The sequence below is a fragment of the Diaporthe citri genome, assembly GCF_014595645.1.
Source record: "Diaporthe citri strain NFHF-8-4 chromosome Unknown scaffold_2, whole genome shotgun sequence".
Lineage (NCBI taxonomy): Eukaryota > Fungi > Ascomycota > Sordariomycetes > Diaporthales > Diaporthaceae > Diaporthe > Diaporthe citri.
This window is the reverse complement of record NW_025064847.1, coordinates 2,150,671-2,177,383: the sequence shown is the minus strand read 5'-3', so window position 1 is coordinate 2,177,383 and position 26,713 is coordinate 2,150,671. Positions and strand designations below refer to the sequence as shown.

General features: G+C 53.1%; 8 protein-coding genes across 8 annotated transcripts; 5 read left to right on the top strand and 3 right to left on the bottom strand.

Moving 5' to 3' along the window:
• Positions 1-3,996: 3,996 nt before the first annotated feature.
• Positions 3,997-5,726, top strand: INS49_006229 (uncharacterized protein; the record flags this gene model as incomplete). The annotated part of the gene is made up of 2 exons (XM_043167002.1): positions 3,997-4,175; positions 4,256-5,726. 2 exons carry the CDS (start codon positions 3,997-3,999, stop codon positions 5,724-5,726), a joined length of 1,650 nt encoding a protein of 549 aa, XP_043028146.1.
• Positions 5,727-6,052: 326 nt separating this feature from the next.
• On the top strand, positions 6,053-6,931 carry INS49_006228 (uncharacterized protein; the record flags this gene model as incomplete). Its single annotated transcript, XM_043167001.1, has 3 exons — positions 6,053-6,369; positions 6,533-6,776; positions 6,824-6,931. The coding sequence occupies 3 exons, from the start codon at positions 6,053-6,055 to the stop codon at positions 6,929-6,931; spliced, it is 669 nt and encodes a 222-aa protein (XP_043028145.1).
• Positions 6,932-7,082: 151 nt separating this feature from the next.
• On the bottom strand, positions 7,083-8,812 carry INS49_006227 (uncharacterized protein; the record flags this gene model as incomplete). Its single annotated transcript, XM_043167000.1, has 3 exons — positions 7,083-7,871; positions 7,924-8,569; positions 8,664-8,812. The coding sequence occupies 3 exons, from the start codon at positions 8,810-8,812 to the stop codon at positions 7,083-7,085; spliced, it is 1,584 nt and encodes a 527-aa protein (XP_043028144.1).
• Positions 8,813-10,881: 2,069 nt separating this feature from the next.
• On the bottom strand, positions 10,882-12,849 carry INS49_006226 (uncharacterized protein; the record flags this gene model as incomplete). The annotated part of the gene is made up of 3 exons (XM_043166999.1): positions 10,882-12,322; positions 12,380-12,561; positions 12,631-12,849. The coding sequence occupies 3 exons, from the start codon at positions 12,847-12,849 to the stop codon at positions 10,882-10,884; spliced, it is 1,842 nt and encodes a 613-aa protein (XP_043028143.1).
• A 1,325-nt stretch (positions 12,850-14,174) lies between these two features.
• INS49_006225 (uncharacterized protein) lies at positions 14,175-15,479 on the top strand (the record flags this gene model as incomplete). Its single annotated transcript, XM_043166998.1, has 1 exon — positions 14,175-15,479. One exon carries the CDS (start codon positions 14,175-14,177, stop codon positions 15,477-15,479), a length of 1,305 nt encoding a protein of 434 aa, XP_043028142.1.
• A 1,752-nt stretch (positions 15,480-17,231) lies between these two features.
• INS49_006224 (uncharacterized protein) lies at positions 17,232-19,258 on the top strand (the record flags this gene model as incomplete). Its single annotated transcript, XM_043166997.1, has 5 exons — positions 17,232-17,246; positions 17,587-18,387; positions 18,467-18,781; positions 18,847-19,013; positions 19,096-19,258. 5 exons carry the CDS (start codon positions 17,232-17,234, stop codon positions 19,256-19,258), a joined length of 1,461 nt encoding a protein of 486 aa, XP_043028141.1.
• Positions 19,259-22,166: 2,908 nt separating this feature from the next.
• On the top strand, positions 22,167-23,402 carry INS49_006223 (uncharacterized protein; the record flags this gene model as incomplete). Its single annotated transcript, XM_043166996.1, has 1 exon — positions 22,167-23,402. One exon carries the CDS (start codon positions 22,167-22,169, stop codon positions 23,400-23,402), a length of 1,236 nt encoding a protein of 411 aa, XP_043028140.1.
• A 751-nt stretch (positions 23,403-24,153) lies between these two features.
• INS49_006222 (uncharacterized protein) lies at positions 24,154-25,776 on the bottom strand (the record flags this gene model as incomplete). Its single annotated transcript, XM_043166995.1, has 3 exons — positions 24,154-24,436; positions 24,555-25,261; positions 25,336-25,776. The coding sequence occupies 3 exons, from the start codon at positions 25,774-25,776 to the stop codon at positions 24,154-24,156; spliced, it is 1,431 nt and encodes a 476-aa protein (XP_043028139.1).
• Between the last annotated feature and the right edge of the window lie 937 nt (positions 25,777-26,713).

Genomic DNA, 26,713 nt, shown 5'->3' with positions numbered 1-26,713 from the left:
CTTGGGCCAATGCGTGCTGTGCAATTGTCACAGAATCGGGCGTGCCATGCTACGGGAAAGACTAAGCAAATTGCATTGGGTCCGTCATCATTTATCTACGAGGAAGAGACATCGGAGTCCGCCATTCAGCCAGGATTCATGTAAGCCCGATAATTGAAGGCTAGTTCTGTACGAGTAGGTAGTATGTCAGCCGAGCGAATACGTGCCTTGTTATTGACCAGGGACGAGGTCGAGACTATGTAACCTAAACAGGAGTAGGCTTCTGTATCCGGCGACGACTCCAAGATGGTGGGAGGGGCGACGATAGCTGACTGCTCCGGACTGCAATTTGGATTTGGGGAAAGATGCGTAGGCGACATCTGCCGCTGGCACTAATTCCCCAATGTCCGTTAATGTGCGACAGGCCTACACAGTAGTGTGTATTATAAATAGATTGCAAAGAAAACTAAGAGCGGAAGCAATGCGAGACCGTTATGTTTAGTCACCAATTGGGTAAACCTACCGCGTCTAATGCGAAGCTCAGGAGTCCGTCGGGGATGAAAGTCCCCGTGGTGTGGCACAGCCTGTTCTTAACATCATAAGCAGGGCTGCGACGCGCTGTGCCGGCGGCCCTCGGCTATGACGAAATATGACCGCGTATCCATTCGTAGTGTCTGCTCGCGAGGCTCAGTGTCGCATTCAGTTGTTGGTTGAAAGCCAGGAGAAGCTCTATTCCGAAGCACTATGACCAATAGTAGGACTCTACATTCTATACTGAACGGTTCTTGTAACTCAAATGTGATATTTGCAGAATTGCCCAACTTATGGACGCGCAGCAGGGAGCGCCCCTCACAGAGCTCGGGTTCCTCCCAGTTTCGCTAAATCAATCACTCGCGACGTGCAAGATGTCTGAATAGCTCGACAGACTCGCGCTCAGAGGAGTTGAGACAAGGAGGAAGCCGTATCAAGCAAGGCCGACCGCCGGAGTTGGGCATATAGGTGGGCAGAAATAGGTCTGGGACCAAATCAGCGTGGTAAGAGACCAAGTGCCCTGTAAATTTGCTATGAAATCGGCAGGCCACTGTGTTAATCCGCATTTTCCTAAAGGACTTTTTTCGTTGCTAGATCCTACCCACAGCGCTGGGCCAGCAATGTGCCAGGCACGGGTTGTTTGGGGCCATTCGAAGATTCTTGAAACATTTGGTCTCTTTCTTCAGAGGGCTCCGCTGCCCAAGGTCAGTTCAATGATTCCATCGGCACGTACGCCACAATGTCAAGAACGCAGGTCGAGAATGATTTATAAGTCTGGGAGAATAACCTCGAAGCGATCGAAATTGGCTATCTTGGTGTGCCAGAACTCTCATCACAGCTCATAGATGAGCAATGATGCTTCCCAATACGTGTTTTCTGCCCGAGCACCTCATCGTATTGGGTCTCTCGGGATGTACCGCGTAGTGGCCTAGCCGTGGACGACGCACGGCGACGGAGAAAACCCATGGGGCCCTGGAGTCCATCGCTCCATCCTTTCGTCTCATCGGAACATTCTGACGTGGCCCAGCAGAACACGGCTGGCTGGCCATCTAACAAGGTTTGAGCAGGAACGGCGAGGGTGATGAAAGGAGACGGAGTGTTGGAAGCCGGGTAGTTGTGGGCCACTGTGGGCCACGTCGATCGACAGAGGAAGCTCGCCCCGCCGAAGGTAACAGCAACAACGGGGAGCTCGGAACAGGATATGCTCATGGCCCATCCACTATCCGCGCCGACTGTGGAGACAGCTGCTGATCGAGTGAGTGGCCGACTTCCGGCCGAGGAGGACGCAGGAGACAGCCCGTTCTCGTCCTGGTGGCTTATCTCCTGCCTGCCTGCTCATCGGACGGAACTGGGCACTCGAAGCATCAATCGCTCCAGGAGTCGAGCGAGCTGTCAACTTGTGGAATTGACGGGTAAATGGCACTGACTCGTCGCATTTTGATTAATCAAATCCGAATATAGACACTCTGTTATCCCTGAGCGGATGCAAGTGACCGAAAGGAAGGTGTTTATGAGCTTCGTTACTTCCAACCATAGAAGCTTGTTTTTTGTTCTTCAGCATCCAGCCTTATTAGCTCCTGCAATTACAGTCTTTCTCTGAAGAGCATCTCTAGCCTCTCAACTTCATCCACATAAATATCAAATTGAAGGTTTTCACCGCCATTGTCAACTTGGCCCTTGCCTCCAGTGCCATTGCTGTTGCTGTCGACAGCCGTGCGACTCTCACAGGCTTTGCTGAGCGCGCTGGCGGCACTACTGCAGTAAGTTCACAACAGCTGCAGTTTCATCAATACGATTAATACGGAAGCCGCAAGCGAGACAGAGTTGCTGACCATATACTCTTTTCAACAATAGCTCCTTGCACTAGCGGTGACGACTGCTGCACCTACTGCGACCCTTACTCCGGATGGACTTGCACCGACCAGACCAGCGCGTGTGTTGAGACCGGCAGTAAGTTTGAAATTGTTTCATGATCTACATTCAGTTGGTTTGCTAGCAGTACTCTATGCTAATATAATTTCTTCGCAGCTGTCCCGACTTGGGCCAGAACGACTGCTGTAGCAAGGCTGTTGACTCGGCTGGCAAGTGCACTCAAAACACTTGCAAAGGTCATTCAATTTGTACATATTTAGGGCTAGGACAGATTTTAATTTGAGATTTCCTAAGCCTTTGAAAGCAGCAATCGACTCTGTGGTGCCTTTCCCTTAGCCTATGTCATTACAATTATCAGTTTAGGGTGACATGATCCTCTCGCCCGCAGGCATATGATGTGCTCAGCCAAAGTGTCTAAAATGAAAGCAATCCTTGCCACTGGATCTGAATCGGACTCTAGGGTAAGCCGCCGAGCTAGGGGCTTAAGAAGAAATTTCTTGGACCTGGTCATTCCGTCGTGGAGAAGAAGGCATTGCGTAAGCAAATACCAGTGGTTGCTAGGTTTCAAGGGGAGGGCTAGTTCCTTCGATACTAAGCAATGTATATGCTAAAAGGATATTCATGAACGCCAGTAATCATTACACAAAACGTGATATGCTCCATGTTGGCCGTCAACAACTCTGGTCGTCTACAGCACGTTAATTAGTGCATTTGAGTGCAGATATCGATTTGGAACTTAGCCACGGTACTGTAAAGTCGTGTACCAGCATTATAAATCAGAAACGAATCGCAAATTAGTCAAGAAAACATCTATACCGAGCAAAGAAAGCAGAGCATACATGCACTGCCCTGAAAGTTGATACTTAGGTAATGCACCCTTGGAAATTAGCGTGCGCTTGGCCGGCCAGCCTTGTGACACTCAAGAAGCCACTTCATTGCACGATATTTATGATGTTGACATCTTCAAAGGCGTACGCATCGCTGCTGTCTGCGGGCGCAGTCGTCCTTGGAAATGCTGACCGCATCAGAGGAATGGCGCGTCCAGACCCAGCCAAGAGAATCCCACGCGCACTTTGAACCAGGTTGCGGCTCCTGGGCTATTATAGACTCACATCAGCGGCCCAGGGCACTCGCCCCATTGGTGGATGCAACCGAGCGGTCCACACTGGGGGCCGCAGCCCTCTGCGGTCAGCATCGATCCCAGGATGGGACGAAAACTATCGCCTTGGCAAGCATGGCCACGATGGAGGATTTCACGTGCCTGGATATGTGGAAAGTAGAATGCAGTCAAATATCAGCTGATGTCTGTCCGTAGGCGCCGGCCCCTTCATTCATCCTCAAATCGCATTCTTGATATTGTCTGGCGCTTGTGTTTACACTCGCCAATATCGTCGTTCGTTTCCAAGAGCCACGGTTTTAAAGGCCTGCTGTCACAAGATGGCGTTGTCACGGTGGCCTACGAGGCTATCTGCCCTCGTTATATATCTGGCAGCAACACAGACGGCTTATGCTGCATTTATAAATTCATCCTCCACAGTAACGTCGAGGGCATCTTTGCCCACTGGAGAGTCTGGAGATCATGACAAACCCTGCCAGTTCGCGGCCGGATCTGTGATGATCTGGGACTGGAGTGCGGCGCACACGGCGGCCACCGTCACCCACACGATTGTTCCGCACATTACAGCATACCCTGATGGAAGCTCTGTCACGAACAACGAGACAGTCCTTGCAACAGCTACACTACCTAATAATGTCACCGCGAGCAGCACGATCGTAGTCAGCGGCTTCACCATGTACGATCAATACCTGATGCGCTGGTCCTGTTGATGAAGAAACATGCCCGATCCTATGCTAATATCAATCGGTTTTATAGGACTTACCCGTCGATATGGGCCCAGTACTCCAGCTTCTACTCTGGCGACTGCGCAGTGAGCACAAGCACAGACGTCATCCCGGAATTCACACAAACATTAACCCAGATCGGCGACGAACCATCCTGGACCAGCACCGAAGTATACCCTGAACGAACACAGTTATACACCATCCAGACCGGAAAGCATGTCACGATGCCAGCTACTGCTGACCCCGCACGGTTCTTCTACCGTGCCGAGGGCTGGAACTACGACGGCAACAGCCCTGCGACGGTCACGCCGCCGATGCTGGAGTACCTAGCAGGCCTGCAGACAGTGTGGGAACAGATGAGCGGACAGGACGTGAGGACGTGTATCTTCCCGACGTGTGCGCCGACGGCCGTCGGGCACAAGATGGTCTCGGCTACTGTGCTGGTGGAGTCAACCCAAGTCGCATCGGCCGTATACTACAATGCTCCCACCACCAGCGACGGAATTCCAGCACTGCCGAGTAGCACGCCGGAGACGACCTCGCCTACCACGCCGCCCCCACCGCCGCCGGTTTCGACACCCGAGAATACGCCGCCTACAGGGCAGCAGCCACCCTCGCAGGTGCCTGACACCCCCGAGGCGCCGGCTCCGACTCAGAGCTCGGTAGAGGTTGTGATTATCTCCACAGGTGGTTCTGACGAGGCAATCGCAACCATCACAACTGCAGTGGCAGGTGGGAATCAGGCAGTACCGGAGACGACATTTGTCCGTACGACGACTATCGACGGACAAGCGCAGGAACAGACTGTGGTCTCTCCAGTGCCAGTCGCCACTCCTCCGGGAGAAGTGACCTTGATACGGGAGGTCACCTCAAACGGGCAGGCACTTACAGAGACCATCGTCTCCGTGTCTGCAGCTCAGACCTCAAAGGCGTCAGAAGAGACCATTGTGACCACAATCACGGGATCCGACGGCGCCCTGGCAACCCAAAGCATCATCTCCATCCGCCCTGGCGTTGGTCCTCAACCGTCCGAGGCGACACTCGTCAGGACGGCAACACTAGACGGCACTCCGGTGGCCCAAACCATCGTCTCCATCTCCGCCGCAAACCAAGGCGGCAACGACTCAGGAGACAGGATCACAGGCGCGCCGGGTACCCCGGCCCAAGAGACAGTCACCAGGACGATCGTCTCCGACGGGCAGACATATGTGCAGACCCTTATCTCGCCGGTGGAGACCGGAAGCTTGCCTGGCGAGACTACTTCCGTCAGGACGACTACCTCGGATGGCACGACACTCGTGCAGACTGTCGTGTCGCAACTTCCTAGCGGCGGTGCAGGTGGCAACGCGGGTGGGCAGGGCTCGACGACATCGGCCACAAGTGGTTCGGCATATTCTGGACCCGCTGTTGTCAGCGAGGGACCTGCGCTGAATGCTTTTGCTGGGAAAGGTTTGGCAGTCATGGCTGTGGTCGTCGCGGCTGGGCTTCTTTTTGGATTGTAGATATGTCGGAAGGGTTATACCACACTGTACATGTACAGGCCGTGCATTTGGCGGTTGAAAAGACATAATTATAATTGCATCACTAAATTCTGAAAATAATCGCACGGATTCTCAGGAGACTTAAAAGGCTGTCCTGAATGGGTCAGGTCGGTGTTGTCGTGTAAGAAACGGGAAGCAATTCGGAGGACTGGTCATCGAAGTAAACAAAGGCAGGAGGGGTGGCCGGCTTAGGTAAGTCGGGCAAATCAGTCAACTGCACCGCATGCACAGTGCTTGTGTCCACCACCCTCCGAGTCTACACCTCTCAGCGAGCACAAACCGCAAACATGGCCTGTAATGAGCTGTATCAGTACTCCCTTGCCCTTGGTCTCATGGATGGCGTTGCCGACAAGGGCTTACCTATCTCGGACTATCTCCAGCATGGCGATCACGGACTGGGCACCTTCCGCTTCATGAACGGCGAGATGATTGTGGTTGATGGCACCGCATACCAGATGCTTGCTGATGGTTCAATAAAACGGCTTGACCCGAAAGGCGATGCCATTCATCCTTTCGCTCAGATCACGCGCTTCAAACCCGAGATTTCCGCAAGAGCTGCGGTGCCGAGCAAGGAGGAGTTGAATGGCATCGTCAGCGGCTTTGTGTAGGTAACTTCCTGCCTCTGTTTCTGCCAAAGCCCCTGTAGTCCCGCGCAACCTGGTCCAGCTCGATACAGTTGATGGACTCCGGAAGTACTTGTGGCATTAGCCCACTGCTGGAAAGGCGTGACGGTCTACGTGGATAACGGCTGACACCACACTCCTCAGGCCGGGCTCCAAGAACCATCACCTGGCCATGCGTCTCGATGGGCTCTTCAAGTCCATCACGGTCCGCACAGCAGCAGGTCAGACAGAGCCACGGCAACCTATGATGGAAGTTGGAAAGAACCAAGTGGCGTTCAGCTTCGAAAATGTACGCGGCACGCTCGTCGGGTTCAGGCAGCCTCACTACGTCCAGGGCATAGGAATTGCCGGCGATCACCTGCACTTCATCACAGAGGACCGGCACGTGGTGGGCATGTCCTTGCGCTCGAGAGCGATGGCGAGCTTGAGGTGAAGGCGGCGCAGATGTTCAAGATGACGCTGGAACTGCCCAAGGGTGACGAAGAGTTCAACGAGGCGCCTCTGTTGGGCAATCACAAGGACTTGGAGTTGGTGGAGGGTTGAAACGGTGTGGAACAAGGGTTGAGTCAGTCAAGCGGAATCATTGTGCATTATGAGCGCCATTCTAAAGATATTGGCCGGTCGATGGGCCAAATGCTGTCTTCTAAGGCTGAGGGCACCACCACGCCTTTCTTCCTCTGGCGGGTTGCGCAGTCTATTGTCTGATCAGATGGGCGAAGAAGTCCTTGACGAAATAAGCTGATCGCTTAGCATAGCGCGTCTTCTCCGGTGCCTCGAAATCCACCCACGTGACCCCAAAACGGTCGGAGAACCCAGCTGTCCATTCCCAGTTGTCCGTAAAGGTCCAGCCAAAGTAAGACTTGGTGATCACTCCCTCTTGGGACGCCTTGGTAGTGGCAGTCAGATACTTGTTGAAGAAGTCTATGCGGTGCGGGTCCTCGAGAATGTCATCAGGCCCCTTGGGGGCCCAGTCATGCTCGCCCTTGGCCGTGGTGCCGTTCTCAGTGATGTAGATTGGCGTCTGGTAGCGGCTCCATATCCAGCGTAGCAGCTTTGCCCACCCCCATTCGGCTGTCCTAAGCCAGGGAGTATCGCTTTCTATTCCGCGACTTTTGCCCGCCTTGTTGGTGTCATGGACTTCCACATTGCCCTTGTGGTCGTTGGTGTCAGGCGGCTGGTCGCCTCGGTTCTTGATGTAGAACGCACTGTATGAGTTCATGCCGTAGAACTGTGAGCTGCCCCGGATGAGCTTCTTCTCTTCCTCCGTGAACCTCGGCAGCCTCTCTCCCAGCTGCGCACGCATACACGCTGGGTAGTCCACCTCGCCCTTGCCGTAAAGAGGATCAGCGTACCAGCCGATCTCGAACTCGTTCTTGCGCTGCGCAGCTGCGACGTCCCTGGGGTCGTTCTCGTCCCATGGCTCGGACCAGTTGCCGTGCAGAGTGATCATGATCGTGCCCTTTTGAGCAGGCTGGAACTCCCTCTTGTACAGGTCGCACACGTATCCATGAGGAAACCAGTTCCGTGTGGCCAACGATGAAGGCTTCCGTGCTGCTGTCTCCCTCTGCATTTCTGTCACGGTAGCTAGAGCGCCCGGGCGCGTGGACGCCCGCTGCATAGCCCGCGAGCGTGTACACGCCCGGCTCATTATATGTGATCCAATTCTTGACGCGATCACCGAATCTTTCGAAGCAGACGCGCGCATACCGCACGAAGTCCGGCGTGTACTTGTCTTTGTCGAGCATGCCCCCGTAGCGGGTCTGAAGTTCCTGCGGTATATCCCAGTGGAACAGGGTAACGAAAGGCGTGATGCCGTTGGACAGTAGCCCGTCAATCAGGTTGTTGTAGTACTGGATGCCCTGTTCGTCTATGGGATCGTCTTTGCCGCCGAGAGGAACGATACGACTCCATGCCAGCGAGAATCTGTAGGCTGTGACTCCGTATTCTTTCATACGGGCCACGTCCTCTTTGTAGAAGTCGTAGGACCGAACAGCATCCTCATTGGTACTGGCGTCTTTGATACGCGAAGGTTTATCGTGGCACCAGATGTCCCAGATCGACAGCCCTTTGCCGTCCTTATTCCAAGCACCTTCCACTTGTGCTGCGGCGGTCGCGTAGCCCCATTGGAAGTCGGCGGGGAGGGCGCCCTTGAGGGAGGGGTCGAAGTCGGAGACTGAGTAGCTCGTCATGGTCAGTCGCTTGTCACACCGCGTCGTCGTCTCGCTCCAAACCAGGAAGGACAATGTCACCTTTTTAAACAAGGAACGGGGCTTACCGGAGGGGCTCCTGGACCATGGACATCACATTGCAGCCGTCGTCATGGCCTGACGAGCTGCACGAGAAGCTGGGAAACCGTCGGATCAGCGTCTCGTGAGCGGAAGCAGCAGCTGTCTGAAGGTCGCGCGCTGCGCAGGCTGCGTTCATTCGTGGAACAGGTCCATCGGTGAAGCTTTGTCCGAATGTCGTTGGGCCCCATGCCGTTATCCGTCGGGTCAATTGGGAAGAGGTCCGGCACCTAGGGCCGCTGTTGCCGACTGCTCACCTAGCTGCGACAAGCAGTGCAGAAGATCGTCGAAGAGGGTTAGGATTATTTGTGCTGTAACAACCTCCCCCCCCCCCAAACACACTCACCCTGGGCGGTTGGCGCATCAAACTTTACTGGGTATTTGGCAGATAATTTGTGATCATCTGTTGAATATGATGTTGTTTCAATTTTTTCTGTTGCTGAGCAGTAGTAAATCGGTCTAATGGAATCAACGTTGTGAGGAAAGCTTAAGTAACTTCTCTGACATCAAGGAGCATGCATGGTGTTGACTTTTTATGTCTTCCAAGTCAAACCAGCTGCGAACCTATCGTTGCAGTTGTCGACATTATAAAGAGTCCGGATCTCAAAATACACATTCATTTGCCGCCTGTGTTGTTCGATTCCTTAATGACACGAATATATTCACGTCACCCGATGCATCGTGCATTCTTGCTTGAGATTCCTCATTACTGTTGTAGCCAGGACAGTAAACGCGATAAACATCGATTGCCAAATATAATGTCGCAATACAAGAAAAGCGAATGAACATTTGTTGTCTTCCAAGGTTTGCCAAGCAATTGCCATTCTGTTTACAAGGCGTCGTGTTGGTCAAACTGTGGTTGTGCCGTCCTGGGCCTTCGGCTGGCCGGCCTGCGGGGTGGTCTGTTTGGGTTGAGCAGCCCAGGACCGGGCGGCCCAGACGCAGTCAAGAAATGTCCATCGCTATCTTGCTAATGCTGTGAGACATGAAACAAATGGACACGCACGGTGGCCACGGTCTTTTTCTGTTACAACGTTTGAGTGCAGCAGACTGCACAAGACCCTTGAGCCGAGACCACAGAAAACACCTTCTCTGTAAGAGAGGCTGAAGTGGGCGGTCCTCTGTCAGATTCAACTAAAAGCAGAGATTGAGGACAATTTCAAGGCCACTTGCAACCAGTAAAGCAACAATCGGGATCTTAAAAGCCGACTGTAGGGACTCAAAATTCGACGTGAGCTTCTTCCACTGGTCACCAGAGCTCCCCGTCCTGCACATGCGTCCTAACTCTAGGTTGAATTCATTTGTCCTTTCCATTTCGCAAGCCAGTTCTAAATAACATTTACAAGGAATAGGCACGGATAGAAAACATGGTATCATACGAGGAATTTGCAGGTCTGTAACACCTGTCGCTTGTCCCCCAGAGGCCCTCATCGTGTTCATTAGGCATCATACTGACCTTTATGTAACTACAGCTTTCAACGAGTAAGTTTCATTGCAACGTACCACAAGCAACTGGACGATATTGAGCATACATTGCCACAGATTTACACTCCAGTGTCCTGGGTACATCATCAAGGCGGCATTGGGCAGAATACGTAGCAGTCGTGTCGAGTTGCTGGAGACTTATGGAGCAAATGTAAGTATCTACGTGCGTCGCCTTTAACAAAATTTGCTCATGAAACTGTCTTCCAGGCCCGCAAAGAATCCTGGCTCGCGACTTTGAGCTCCTTTACGCATGAATTTTCCAGTCTCGATAGAACAAGGTCGGTCCCGCAACCTTGGATAGATGGCGAGGCATATCGCGTTATGGCAGCCGAAGCAGTAGGCAGAGTGGGGTACTCACTGACCCTATGGTCCTCTGAGGTACGTGCGTTCCTCCGCCTGATCTAATGAGCCACCGAGCACACTCTGCTCGTTTTGCGATTGGACTGACGACTGCGAACAGGAGCCACTCCAGGTTGTGTCTGTTTGTAGTACGGCAAATGGCTATATCATCTTTGGATTCGCAAACGGTCTTCAATCTCACGCGCCTGAATTCACGAAGAAGGCTGTACAGAGTTTGGCTACCAACCTGACCTCTGGAGCAACCGATACAGGGTTGGCATTATTGGAGCATGGTGGAAAGATGCGTGAACATCAGATACGATTCGCCTGACGCCGTTGTCATAAATCTTATAGTAGAAATCACAAGCATTTTTGTTTACTCGTCTAACTCGCCCCAGCCTCCATCTGCTCCCATGTGCCAGTCGCGTGCCAGGTTCCAGCTTTCGTATAATCGCCACTCTGTAAGCCATATGCAGCAGACAAGGCGTAGTAGGCGAATCTGAAATACTCTGGCAATGACTCGTCTCCACTAGATCTCTGCCAGGTCAGAGACTGCTCCCCTTGTGCGGACCGATAACGCTCCACATCGTTGACCAGAACACTTGCCCCAGTGTAGCCCTCGGGAACGCTAGGCCAGCTGAACGTGATACTTGACGCCGTTACATTGGAGGCCGTGATAGTAGGCAACACCGTCCCCATGATGGCATCACCCTGAAGCGCAGCAGCCGTCTGCAAGATCGAGTCAAAACCCCACTTGGCCACGCCATTGATGAAGAGGCCGACGAGTATTCCTTGGTACACGAGACTTGGTCTTGTTTGGATTGATGTCCCTGGAATCAAAAGGAGGCCAAGGATGTAGTGGTGTATACGGAGTGACTCGTTGGGTATTGCGGCCAACAGGCCAATGCATATACCGAGACAAACATACAGCCCGAGGTAGCGGAGGAGGCGGCCCTCCCTCCGAAACGCCCAGGCCTGACCGACAAACACCACAAATAAGACCACTACAATGATAACCAGGGAGGCGATTGCACCTGGTTGCTGGTTAATGTCGTGGCTTGTGAGTCTCGACAGAGGAATGAGCTCAAAGGTGTAATCTGCGAGAGCAGCGACCCAACATGGGCCAAGCCACAGGATGGTTTTCTCAACCTGAGCCGTTAGGCCCAGCAGAGTCCGGCGGATGTAGAGCGTGAACATGACCTGCGCGATGAATAACGCTGGGAGAAGATCGCCAAGAGCGATCGAAACCAGGGTGTATATGTCGGCGTACTGGGGGGTAGATGTGGCCAGGGCCGACTGAAGATAACACCCAACGAGGACGGAGTAGAAGAATATCGACGGAGACTTGGTGAACAAAGACAAGATTGTCGTGTAGACAACAGAGACAGCGAGCAGCTGCCATCTGAGATCCTTGCAGGCCACACCACTACCTTGCACGAAGGTGAAAGATGATGGGAAAGTCGAGTCAAATCCCACACTGCGAATTCCGCTGCGAGTCACACTAGGGTAGTTACTCTGCTGGCCGATGAGGGACACCAGCCCACAGCCACCTTGGGAGTTTGATATCACGCCAGCGTGGATGGCGGCAGAGCAAATAAAGGAGTCTGCCCTGTAAACAAAGCCAGATGCATCATCAGACCCAGCATTGGCATCTGAGGTTGGGCCGCCGACCACCAAGGTCTCATATATGACTTCTTGAGCGCCAACGTAGCGAGGGTTGAGTACTTGTTGGGTGCTGCAGCTTGCAGGGCACCGGAATGCGAACGAGCTGTTCGCGAATGGCTGGCAATCGATGCCATCTAGACCACACCCGTTGTTCTGCGACCTGTTCAGGAGTTAGCACAACTGAACACACGCGAGGGGCCTCGTCGGCGAGCCGTACCAGAAGGAAGCGCCGCATCCGACCAAGAACGGTGACCCTTGACCATCGACCTCATCCACAGCAGATGACTTGTGCATGACGGCACCGAACGTCGCGATCCAGCAGACGTAGAATACCAGGAGTGCGATTGCACGTTGCCACAGCCGCGGGAGAAGCTTATCGACCAGACGCAGAGGCAGGTGCTGCACACGAGGGAGCAGTGGCCGTATTTTCCATGTTCGCGTCGGCTCGGGTCCTCTAAGCCATCTCACAGTTGCCCCAGACCTGCGTCGAACTCCATTGGGAACGCGCTGCTTCAGTGCCTCGGCGAACGCGCGGCCCCGTGCCGGCAGGTGCTCGTCGCGTGGTCCAGCCGCGCCGTCGTCTGCCGGCGTCGCGCGGGCGTCGGCGCTTTTCCTGCCGCCGGGTTGGGCAGAGTCGGCCCTCTTGACGGCGCTCTCGAGATCCTGCGACGCGTCCGAGGAAGCCATCGTGGCCGGTGCTGGCGAGCTTCATTGAGAAGGGAGAGGAAAAGGAACGAGGCGCGTCCCAAACGTCATCGGAAACGCTCCTGCCGTTTGATATCGGCTTGTGAAGTGGACCTGAGTGGCGCCGATCCAACGCCGGACATAACGCGGCGCTAGAGCATTCCCAACGGGCGGCAGGTGCTGTGGCTAGCGTAACCCACAGACTCGGGACGAAACACCGTCTGTGATCACTGTCCACTGCGCCAAAAGCTTGGGAGCCCGGAGTGCCATTTCAACCAATTACTCGGCACAACACTTTCGAATTGACAGTGTTCAAACATCCAGGGTTGTAGCTATGGTGACTTATCTTATTGAGCGCCTCCCACATGTGCACATGTAGTACAATGTGCACTACACTGATGGGGAATGGCATGGAATGGTGTCGTCATTTTGGTCAGTGTGCCGCCGGGTCAACGTGCAGAGGGATTCGAAGGTTGGTTGGCAGGTTGGCACACTCCCGGGAACGATAACAAGACGTCGCTCACACACAATGCACAGGCTACAGAATGACCAATGTGGAGATAAGGTTCAAGAGTGAATCTCGACATGCAGCGGGAGGCTAATTATTCTCCGGCACGATGTGATGTCGCCGTGGAGCGGGCGTGCCTGTCTAGCATTGCCAAGAACAAACACACTCCAGAACTAAAAATCCGCAAGCTTCGAACACATCCTCGGCTCTCGATCCCGTCCGGCCACTCCCACCGCTAGACACTTGCCGAAGGGAGATCCGAGCCTAGTAACTCGTATTACAAATAGGGAGCCCCTTTTCGAACATTCTCTGGCGCTTTCCATTGGTGATGTCACGCCAGAAACCACATAATTCGTCCGCCGTTCGGCCGAATTTCCGTCTCCATCATTGGGGCAAGCGATCGCGAAAGAATTTCTCCCCACTCACGGCATTAACACCGACACGCTATATCAAGCACGGTATCTGTTAGTGCTTATAAACCTCGACTCTCCTTTTGGGAAACAGTGGTCAACGTCTCTTGGCTGCCGCCCGCATGTCGCCAAGTCTTCCTCGCCGGTGGAGGTTTTCTCCAATCATTACGAACGTCAACAATTACAAACAGGGGCCAAGGTTGGTAAGCGTCAGCCGTGATTTTGTTGATATAACTTCTGCGATAGACACGCCGGGTATTCGTTAGAAAAGTGGTGACGGATTCATCTAAGCCATAACCTCTAGCATCGATCCTGCTACAGTTTCACACGGAAGACCGACTTTCACCTGTCCGTCATCCACTTGGTCGGCGGTTCATCTTCGAGGCTAGTCTGATACCCTCGTTTCCAACATGTCAGGATACTACCCAATCACCAAGCCGGTTGTTCCTCCCAGCCAGGCCCCGAGCAAGCCATCACTCTACAACAAGCCAGCAGAGGGCGTTCCCTTTTTCACCCCGGAGCAGTCACCCATCTCAGGAACGGCTTTCGACCCCCAGCCCAACGGCAAGGCTATCCCGAAGGTCTTCACCCCCATCAAAATTCGAGGCGTAACCTTCCAGAACCGCATTTTCCTCTCCCCTCTCTGCCAATACTCTGCCCTCGACGGTTTCCAGCAGCCATGGCACACCGCTCACCTCGGCGGCATCATCTCCCGGGGGCCAGGCCTATCTATCGTTGAGGCCAGCGGGGTCCAGGCCAGGGGCCGGATCACCCCCGATGATCTGGGTATCTGGACCGACGCGCACATCCCAGGGCTGGCACAGATCGTCCAGTTCGCCCACTCCCAGGGCCAGAAGGTCGGCATCCAGCTCGCACACGCCGGCCGCAAAGCCAGCACCGTGCCCCCCTGGCTCAGCTTCGGGGCCGTGGCCGACAAGGACGTCAACGGCTGGCCGGACGACTGCGTCGCGCCGAGCGCCCTGGCCTACAACGACGACCACTGCCAGCCGCGGGAGATGTCGCTCAAGGAGATCGAGGAGCTCAGGGCCGACTTCGTCCGCGCCGCGGTGCGGGCCGTCGCCGCCGGCTTCGACGTGGTTGAGCTGCACAACGCGCACGGGTACCTGCTCCACCAGTTCCTGTCCCCGGTCTCCAACAAGCGGGCGGACAAGTACGGCGGCAGCTTCGAGAACCGGGTGCGGCTGACGCTGGAGATCGTGGAGGGGATCAGGGCCGCCATCCCCAAGGATATGCCTCTCTTCGTCCGCATTTCTGCCACCGACTGGCTCGAGGAGGTCCCCGAGTTCCCCGAGAGCTGGACGGTCAAGGATAGTGCCAAGCTGGCCGCTCTGCTGGCTGAGCGTGGCGTGGACCTTCTTGACGTTTCTTCTGGCGGTCTGCACCCAGCTGCCAAGGTCAAGGGTGGACCAGGATATCAGGTTCCGTTCAGTAAGGAGATCAAGGAGGCCGTTGGTGATAAGTTGCTGGTTTCCGCGGTCGGGAGTATCAGAGAGGGCAAGCAGGCAGAGCAGATCCTGACAGCGGACACTCCTCTAGACGTTGTATTTGTTGGAAGAATGTTCCAAAAGGACCCCGGGCTGGTCTGGACCTGGGCCGATGAGTTGGAGATCTCGATCAGCGTGGCCAACCAGATCGCCTGGGGCTTCGGTGGAAGGGCCTCACGGCCTTCGAGAAAGTTAGAAAACCTCCCATGATCCGGCCTGCGAGGATTTAGGGAGACCAGGGACTAACTTTCTTGCCTAGAACCAAACTGTAAATACAGAAGGGAGTAAAGACTGGAGATAGAAAGGGTTCCATGCTTTGGATCTTAGAAAGAACGGGCAGAAAGCTCACAATTACAATGGTCATTGCGGAAGCTTTTGGAAGCAGATGATGGGACAGTCTTTTTTGAAAAGGTTTCCCGGCCGTAAATCGTCATCGAGGACCCTACGTGATCAGATGATGCTGACGGCGAAAACGAAGGACTTGCGCGTCGAGGTCGACAACCTGCACTCCTTCTCTCTGTGGAGGAAACGGGAGTGGAAGTAGACGAATGGCAAGTCTGATTGAAGTCATTCTGATTCGCCTGTCAAGAAATCATGTTGGTTGCTCTACATACAAGAGCGCGGCACCTCGGGCTGTCCAGGGTCCAGGCAGCCAGGAACCTGGATGGATGGTCACCTCAACTAATCCTCCAAGGTCGGGGAAAGGGGTTCATTTCAAGATCACTGAGCTGCGAATATGATTTGCCAAAGGCCGACTGAAAAACGTTGACTTCTAAATTGGGCAGCCTTCAAGACGTGACCCAGTCATGTCTTCAAATATAATCAAATGGCACAGTGAGACAGGGGGATACTGTGGATCATTCCCGCCAAGAATCGGTGGGATTGCGGGTGACGTTGAGTACCGACACGACGAATTTCCACCATTTGCCACAAAAACCCGAGCAGCGTGTACTCCATTATGAGTGTATGTAGCTGCCACTTTGAAATTAAGTCGATGTACCCACTCGAGCACCACCCCCCTCCCGCACAGCCGTTTCCCACCAAAAAGCCCGATTTCAGCCTATTTATAAATAAATCTAGGAAAATGTAGAATAAATATAAATTATATGTAAATTTAAAGGATTTTATACTTATTATAAATATATTTTTAAAAGATTTATTATATATTTATAATAATATTAAATAAATAAAAGTATACTTAAAATTAAGAAGTTAAAAGTTTTATAATGGTTAAAATTTACATTGCAAAAGTGCTTAAGTTAAAGGTCTTGGCAGTAAAAATGGCAACTTTTTTTAAATAAAATTTTTATTTCTAATTATCTCTCCATATTAATTTTATATAAAAAATTTTATTAAACTTTATTTTTAATAAATAAAAAATTTACTAAATATATATATATATATATTATTTAATTTTCATATTTATATAGATTTAGTTATTAATAGGCTGAAATCGGGCTTTTTGGTGGGAAACGGCTGTGCGGGAGGGGGGTGGTGCTCGAGTGGGTACATCGAGATTTTACTAACGGCCCGCCCCGGTGTTAAGGTCGGCCTATTCGACCGTCACGTAGTCCACATTGCTCCGAACCTGCGGGGTCCCGGAACCAAGACAGCCCCGACAGGCCATCAGGCATGACACAGTGTACCGGCATCTCATGCCCAAGTAACAATATTGAACCAGTAGGATGGATTCTGATCCAGGTGATTCATGGCCATGTCTCATGTCTTTTCTTGAATCCTCTCCCTAATTGGCTTGATTCGGAGCCCTCCTGGCCTGCTACTGCACAATGTATGATTCGTTATGTCATGGTGAGGCCCGTCCGCTACTACCTCCATAGTTGCAGGAGAGATGTATGATGGACTAAGGCGAGTTATCCTTGGTGAAGAGACCACTCGGGATCCACTCGAGCTGGATGTGATACGCCTCCCACATGGTTGGACGTTGCTCTTCTCGGGCCACAAATGCTGTCCGTTACGGTGAGGGGTGTTTTGCTTCAAGAACTCATATAAGGCACAACACTTCCTCACACGAAGATATTGTGTTACACCTCGACCTCGATATCTGGGCTGCAGAATCTTAGCCTTCACCCAATCGAAAAACGACACGCGCCTTCGATCCTCTATCAGTGTATCCGGCTTCGAGAGCTCTCGCCGCTATTGCCAGGCCTATCAAAATGGCGGCCCTTGTTGAAAACATAACCGATCACCAAGCCTCGAAACTGTCCTGGTTACTCACAGTGATCTGTGTTTCGGTATGAAATCCAACCCAAGTAACAAAGACTATGATGGGATCACAGAAGGACTGACTGCCTTGCAGCTTGTCGGATATCCTGCCGCGAAGATCATCTACAACCTCTTCTTCCACCCACTACGTCGATACCCGGGTCCCAAGCTATGGGCAGCAACCTCTATCCCCCAAGGCCTGAACATATGGATGGGAAGACCGCACAAGAAGTTGCTCGCGATGCACAAGCGATACGGTAATATCGTCCGCATCGCGCCGGGCGAGCTCTCATTGACGCACCCGGACTCCTGGAAGGAAATCCAGGGGCACGTAAAGCAAGGCCAGCCCGAGAATGGAAAAGACCCGAAGCTCTTAAACCCCGCTTTTGACTCAAGCCTTGTCTCTGCCCCGCGACACAGACACGGGCCCATGCGCCGGACGCTGGCTGCGGCTTTCTCGGTGCGTGCTTTGGCTGCGCAACAGCCGTTGATCAATGGCTTCATCGACTTGCTCATACAGAGGCTTCGCGAGAAAGGCGAAAATGGCGCAAAATCACTCAACATGACCAAGTGGTACGAGTGGGCTACTTTTGACATCATTGGGAATTTGGCTTTGGGAGAATCTTTCCAGTGTCTGGAGAGATCCGGCTCTCATCCATACGTGGACAATATCTTGAACAGTCTCAAGGTCCTTCCTCTCAACCAGGCGTTGCATTACTTCCCGATCCCGGCCTTTCTAAGGGGCCCGTTGTTTGTTTTGCTCGCGCCGAAAGAGGTACTCAATGGCGACTCGTTGATCATCAACTACAGCCGGGAGACACTGAACAAACGAAGGTCGCTTGGTTCAGAACGACCAGACTTTGTGGACGCAATGCTGAAAAAGGGGGGCGAATACGTGAGTCACACTTCGACAATCCCACCATCTCGCGAGCTTCTGTATTTCCTTTTGGATAGTATTGTTGACAGTCATTCAGAAAATGACAGAGACTGAGTTGATCGACAACACGCGACTGCTCACCTCGGCGGGTGCGGAAACAACCGGAACTACCCTCGTGACAGCAACATACCTTCTGTGCACACATCCAGACGTCCTGACGAAGCTGAAAGCTGAGGTTCGCTCGACTTTCAAGAGCGACGCCGAGATCGACTTCAACAACGTGCAGAATCTGCCGTTCCTCGGCGCCGTCATCTCGGAGACGATGCGTGTACATCCGGCAGCTCCAGCGGCGTTCCAGCGCATAACGCCGCCGGGCGGATCGATGGTTTTTGGCGATCACTTGAGCGCGGGAGTAAGTCGAGCATGTGGGCAACAACCACGCACCTTGATCATCTCAGGCTGACGTCTTACTCGCAGACCACTCTCGGGATCTGGCAGTGGGTCGCCTACCACGACCCTTCCAACTTCCTCTACCCAGACGCCTTCATCCCTGACCGCTGGGTGAACGACCGTCGCTTCGACAACGATAACAAGGACATCTTCCAACCCTTCTCATACGGACCGCGGAACTGCATTGGAATGAAGTAAGTATTCCTTCCATTATGTTTCTGTTTCAGATAAAAACCCTGCCTGAGATCTAGATGTGGTGCTGACCTACCGGTTTAGTCTTGCATTCGTCGAGTTGCGCCTCATACTTGCCCGCATCGTCTTCAACTACGATATGGAGCTTGCCCCAGAGTCCCGAGGCTGGGCCGACGACCAAGAGCTTTTCAGCTTTTGGAATAAGCCTACATTGAACGTGCATTTCAAATCGCGCAAGGCGGAGTAGCAATGTAGTTCCTTTGCTTGATTGTTTTGGTATTCTTGATTTTGGTATTCTTGATTTTGGTATTCTTGATTTTGGTATTCTTGATTTTGGTATTCTTGATTCTTTTCAAAGAATGTGTGCTAAAGGATTGCGAGGAAGGGGAGATGAGTCACGAGCAGTTGTGCTTCTTGATAGCATCAACTACCAACTTGGCATTGGCAATGGTGGTGGTTCAATGAGGATACAAAATCATACAATGAAAGCCTGGCTGTCTGGTAGGTCCACCTCCGATGTAAGACTGGCAAACTTTGGTGGACATGCGGTCTGCAAAGCACGTCATTGTTGTACTTGCATCTGTCCCGGTCCCGTTATTCTGTCTCTGCACTAGACCAAAGCGAATTCTTACATGGCTGATGAATGATTCGTGAATTTTTACCTGTGAGAAATTTGCTGAATGATTTTCCAACACTCTCTTGCAAACGCTTGGTTGGCATACTACCAGATGTTGAGCTGTGATGGCGGACGATTATATTTTGATGTGTCAGGCGGAGTCCTTGGATTTCCAAAGAATCCAGGAGGATACTGGATTGGTGTTTGACCACGAGTCCTTTGTCCTGCTATAGCAGCTTGTGGTTGAGATGGTGCTTGGTCCCTTTGCCGTTCTGGAGGTTGAGGCGGAGCCATGCTGTGATAGTTCGCCTGATGTGTCCCAGCGTGGTACGCAAAGGTCGATTGGGCAGGACGAGAGGGCTCCCCGGGAATACTTCCCATGAGCTCGAAGCGCTGAGTAGTCCTCCGCGGTTGATCTTGTTGCATGGGCCTCTGCCGTGACTCCATGTTGGAGTTGAACTGCTGCGCACTGCGGGCTTCACAGACGGTCGGGTGGCGTGCTTGTTGGAAGAGGTCGCATCAAGCTCGACACGGTACTCGGGTCGAATAGACACCCCCCACCCGTGCTGAGCAGCTGATCTGTCTTGTTGCACTGGCAATACCCGAGGACCCGGTTGAAGTGGCCGCAGTCCCTCCCCTCCACCGTTGGTAGGCACAAGGAGGCTGAGAGCTCTTCCTTCCCTTTCTCGCTGGTCCCTCAATTGTCTCTCAAGATCGTCTCGTTTCTTCCGCTTCTTCCTTTCCGCAAACCACTTGTCCCAATACTCATTATCCTGCTGTATTATTTTCAGCCTCTCATTTTCTCTGGCCCGCCAGCCAGGTGCTCTATCTGCAAGCCTCGGTTCAGCCGCCAAATGAACTTCGCCATTCTTTTCGGCTTCTAAGAGGTGTGGATAAGCGGGCTTTCCTATGCGGCGCCACATGGCCCGATGAGACTTGGACTGCGATAGAATTTTGATACAGGTGTGTCGATGGAAATGAGGACGAGATTCTTGAGTTGCTAAATCAGTTTCTATAATCGTTCATTGCAACAAGCAAGCCTGAGGAAAGTAGGATTTTTATTCTGAGAGCGGGTCTGGACATATGTCTTTCCTAGGATGGCAGGATTTCTCACCCACCTAGATACTGGACGAAAGCCGCTGTTGTGATTGCTGCACAGAGTCTGCCTTGTCTTTTGATTGCCTCACACAGCTGTGACGACCAGTTTGACAGTTTGACCGACCCGCCAACTCATTCTCCGGCTCAGATGCTTCCACTACTCGCCACAAGGCAGCATTCGTTGACAGGATGTAACAGCAAGTCACTTGAGCAGCCCAGCACCCACTCATTTTTCAGTACCCACGCCGTGTACCTAACCAAGTGAGCACACATCGGAAGGGTTTTGACGGGGAGCCACGTGGACTGATACATGTTTCTGGAATGAGCATTGTGCCAGTGTACTACAGGTATGTATAACACTACCACAGGTTAGATCCGCCTGTCTAGCGTCCTCTTCTCCCGGTGGCTCGCGTGTGGTTGGATATCTCGGAGTTATGTAGCAACGGGGAGGTTTATCCGGCTGGCAATCATTCAACATTGTCACAATTTTAAACCCGATAACTTTTCAGGCCTGCTCAATGATCAGTCTTATAAGTTTGAGTCCGGACAAGCAGATATACCCCTGTTCCAGCCGAGTGCTCGAAGACACGAGCAACTGTCAAGTGCCGATTGGTACCCGAAGAGCCATACCGTATCGTTGATACTGTCGTTTCCAATGAGATCATTCTGCGGACCGTGAGCTACAGATCAGTCCATCGCTTTGCTACTTCTAACAGGTATTAAGCGTGATAAACATTCTCTGATGCGTGCTCCATGTCGCTCAGCGGAGACCGGAGGTGGATAACGATCTGGATCTGGATAAAACGGCAAGCCGGCCCTAGCTCTTCCCGCAAACATTGACTTTGGGCCGCTGCAAACTCTGACGGGAGCCCAGGTACCACAAATGATATCCGCTCAATGGGGCACCGCTGCGTCGTGGGGCAAAATGCAGGGGCCCATGGCTGCGCCACTATTTTGGTGGCCAGACGGCCATACGACCGCAGCTCGAGCGCAGGACGTGGCCATGTGTTACCACACCGTTCGTCCATAGCTACCAGAGGTCTGAGAATTTGTTAGTGCAGATCCCCCCAACAGACTCACCTCTGCAGGACGAGAGCGGCTCTCCCCTCGACCAACGTCCATCCTTCTGCCCTGCGTGCTGTCCTTTTTGAATAGTCAGGGTTAGGGCTCACGACATCCGGGGGGCCCCTCTGCGGATCAGAGGCGGTGGGACTGACCAGGGTTTGTTGACATCTCCACGAATGCGAGACTGACGCGACTCAAAATGGAGCTCGACGCCCTGGTCAAAGAGCTCGAGCCAGGCGGTGAGAAGAATTCTTAAATATTCGAGCGTCGACGTGGTGGAGTGAGGAGGGAGCAAATGTGAGAGCTGGGACATCTTTCTCCTCCTTCACCACCACCTTCTCCAGCTCTGTCTGCGCTTGTGGCCCCTCCCGCAAAGATGGCAGACCTTGATACCTTCTTCAACATCGCAGCCTTCCTCGCAGGCCTGTCGCTGCTTGAGCGCGGCGCCAAGCTCTTCGTGGGGAGCACCACCGAGTTGGCGAAGCGCCTGCGACTGCCCGAGGTCCTCGTGGCGATCCTCATCGCCGGAGCCGAGTGGGAAGAACTGGCCGTTGTGACCCTCAGCATTGCACAGGAACGTCCCGCTCTGGCTGTTGGAAACGTCATCGGCAGCTCTGTGGCCAACATCCTGGGCGCCTTTGCCCTGGGCCTTGTCTTCTCGACGGGATCATGGAGTGGCTTTGACAGGACCTCGAAGATTGCGACCCGGGGGCTTCTGGGCTTCACGACTTTCGTGTGGCTGTTTGCACTGGCACACCTCATGTGGAACCGTGTCGTGGCGTCTTTGCTCCTTGTTGCCTTCGTGGGATACCTCTTCGTTGTTCTGTGGACGATCTGGCAGGCAATGTTTTACACCGAGGACCACGAGAGAGACGACGTCGAGTCCCACGCTGCTGCCCATGACGATGCTGCCTCATCAAGCTCGTCCTCTTCTTCAGACTCCTCCAATGACGGCCACCGTCACCACTTCCTGGATCGTCACCGTCACTTCGTGGATCGCCACTTTCTGCGCCGGCGTTCCGACGAGCCCAGTGAGACCACCACTCTCCTTGGCATATCCCCGCCGGAGGGATACAACCCCAAGATGTTCCACCACACTCTTGCCCCAGCGCTTCAGGTCCTGGGTGGGTTCGCCGCTCTCACTCTCAGCGGTTTCATTCTGTCCCGCACGTCGATTCAGCTCGCGTCGGCCCTGAACATGTCCGACAGCGCATTCGGCGCCACTTTCCTCTCCCTGGCCACAACGCTCCCAGAGAAGTTCCTGGCGGTCATGAGCAGCTCCAAGGGCCACACAGGGCTCATGGTGGCAGACGCAGTCGGGAGCAACATGTTCCTGCTGACGCTGTGCCTCGGCATCACGGCGTGGACCATCGCCGCCCACGACTGGCACGACCACGACAGCGAGGAGGACGGGGGTTTCGCCTACGTGGGCATTGCCCGCATCGAGGCCTGGTGGCTCTGGACGGCCACTATCGCGCTGACCGTCATCGTCAACTTCGGCGGCAGGCTCTTCTGCAAGTTCGCCCCCGTGAGGCACGTGGTCGGCATCTTGATGCTGATGGGCTACGGGGGGTTTCTGGCGATCGAGTTCACCATCCTGCGGGAGGAGTAAGGCCGAGGGCTTAGGTTTCAAGGCATACGCATCGTCACGACCGTTCATGTCAGGGTAACGTGATCAGGTATGCGATCTAAGGATTCTGGCGTTAGCCGAAGGCGGCAGTGGCTCGTGGCGGTACAATGGTTTATCTTGACTAGCTAAGTCACGAGACACAGTGCAGGGTATAAGTCTCAGTGGCCGTGTGGGAACTCTGGTGCTGTCAGGGAGTAGACGGACTGGGAATCGCTATGTACTGCTTGTGTAAGCTTCAGGTGAGAGCACATTGCTCGGTTACACTGCGTTTTAACAGTAGTTGCTCGTAAGGGAAATTGGGGGTTATTTGGTCCAAGTGATTAAGAAAGTGCCCAATACCAAGGTTATCATTGCTTTCGTGAGACTGCATCTACCCTGCACCCTTAAATACTCCGGCCCATCCTCTTCCTGACTGTATTCATAACAATAACTGGGCCCCAACGATAAAAAGTAGCTGCTGGAGGCCACCTCCCTGTCTTCCAAAAAGGAGATGGATATTTTCTGCACCTAGCAAGTTCTGCCACTGAAACGAAAAGTTCAGTGAAAAATCGAAGGAAGCCTTAATCGTAATAGACCGCCTCGTCCAAAAATTAAGCCTTATTAGGCTGCCAAAAGTGAATAATTTCGTCGTTATCAGGCCGTGACCTAATAACGCATGGTTTGACCAAAACCTTGGGTCTGTCGGGTTTGCCTCATTGGGTGAAGATTATTACTTTGTCAGCAACGGACGCTTTCAACCAGATGATGCGGTCTTCAAGGCGGTTTCTAAGAGACCCAACGCGTCCTCCACCAAGAATGCGTCCTGTCCTTCACGAGCCTCGAATATCAAACACTCTATCTTTGATGTCCTGTCCTCTCGAAGGACCATCTGGTTGCTGTCTGGGATCGATTGCTCCATAGTGACTTTGATCGAAGTCTGCTTTAACAGTCCCTGTCCCGGTGGGAAGTCTTTGAACACCAGGCTGAAGGCGGCCAGAAATGCTGTGAGATCTGCCATGACTGCCTTGTAGCCCTTACTATTCGGAGTAGAGTACTGAGGATCACTCGCCCACTCCGCGCGCCAGGCAAGGAATTCCTGGGTGGTGTGTGGTCCCGTTGAGCTCCTTCGACGATATCATCTCCCAAGGATCATACCTCCCGTGGAAAGCTAGAGACCGAACACCGACAGCGGGGGACAGTTTAGCCAATCCCTGAACCGTCCACTCAAGCTTCTTTGTAGTATCTGTGGGGATCAGGGTAAACCTCCCGAGCTTGTCTTGATGCCGAAAGACGTACTCTGCCGCCTTAGTGTTAAGTGCAAAATTGTACGGATTTCCAAGGATATTGAGCTTCGAGTTGAAAGTTCCACCTTGCTGGAAGTACTGGACTTTCTTGCCCAGCGAAGGCTCCTTCTCGAGCAGTTCTTGTAGTACAGTCAGAGACGCACCTCCGAAGAATGTGGTCTTGTCGTGTTTCCGAATCTCACTGAAGAGGTGGCCGTAGTCGAGGGCTGAGAGAGGAGACTTGCCACCGAACTCCTCTACCTTCCTATCGAGTGCTTTAGTGTACCACTGTCGCAGGCTGGTTCTGCGGTCCTCGATCTGCGGCCCCTCGGACGTAGGCATTTCCATGATGGCACGGAATTCCTTGAGCTCCTCCGCAGAGCGAGCTACAAGCTCATCGTGATAATGAGTCTTCAGATTGATGGGACTTTCCAGCTTATCCAAACAGGGCACGTCGATGTACGCTTCAAAACGACTGCATCGCGTCCTCATGGTAGTCATATAGTCCAGTGCGACAAGCTCTGCGTGTTTGATGGAGTCTTCCCTACTTCCATTCGCTGGCTTGATACATCGCATGAGCTGGCTATATTGTTAGACACCTTCTTCGCTGATAAATGCCAGGCTTAACAAGCGCCTGATAAGATTTTGCTTACCAAGTCCCGCTCGTCGTCGTTCAGCGGCCTGCCGTCGACCTGTCTCCTCTTGATCATCTCCTCCGTCAAGCGACCAGCGAGTACGGTCGTCAGAGGGGGGTCACCGCCTTCCAGAGGAGGCTGCAGCTTGCTGACGAGTCCGATACATCGTCCAAAGTCCCTGCTTGTCATGTAGTAGCCGAGATTGACCCAGCGCGGCTCTGCGATGTAAATACCTTTGACTCCCGGGTTGAGCTTCAGGACCCACGCCCAGAGCTCAGCCGAGGCCTCATTATCGGAATCTGTGAAGTCGTTGAGAAATATGAACAGCTCGGACTCGCCGGGCTGCCCGTCAGGTGATTGAGTGGTCATTGCGCTCTCCAGAATGGCCTCTTTCTGCCTCTTGGACCTGGACCTCGTCTGTCGCGTCGAGCGCCAGTTGCGAAGCTTCTTCAGCGGCATGAGCGAGACCAGAGCCCGTTTTGGAGGCGGTGCTGCTATTTATGGGACACGTTTGTGGGGGGGGGGCCACCAGTTGGTCGACCAGGCTCCGTGACTGGGAGAAGAGGAAGAATGGGAAGCAAGGAGTGAGGTCAATCACAGGTTCAGCCCGCGGATGCGCCCAGCTGACGGCAGAGTGTTGGCCCCGCTTCAAATGGGCTTAAGGCAGCACCACCTGAATCCGCCAGACGCGCTAAACCTCTTCCGGGAACTAGTGGTATGCGGCGAGGGGCTGTGGCACAAGACTTAACCTGATTGCGACGATATAAATACACTTATCACCCAGTGATACTCATATGCATCTTTTCTGCCCTTTCGAAGACGCAGCCTGATTGCACGTAGTTTTTACCAGAGAATTCCCTTTGTCACAAGACAAAAAAAAAACACCTTTTCGAGCTGCAAACGTTTGAGCGTCAGAGGGTGCTCAGGATGATCACATTTGGCAGCACATTTGACATCCACCACCGAAGACGAGTCACTTAGAATCAGTATTGACTGCGAAAACGCCAATCTGATTGCACCGTAACGAATCTACCTATTTAGCGACACCACCGGTTGCATCATACGTGATCATATCAGCTGATGAACCTCTGTGCCCGAAAATAAGCACGGCGCAAAATCCATCCTGAGTGGAACTACGCTTGACCTTATAAAGGATTCAGACGCAGTAGTTGGGATATGAGTGGGCTGCCGAGAGAGGCAGTAGACATATTACTCATGGTTATGAAGATACAAATAGGGACTAATCCTACCTTCATGGCATGACTACTACCCATATCAAAGTATTGTTTCTCTAAACCGAAGGCCCCGTCTCGAAACATAATGAGGGCTTTGCTAGGAATATTTAAATCCACGCTCCGACCATTATCCCATGGGGTTTGAATGAAGTAAAACGAAG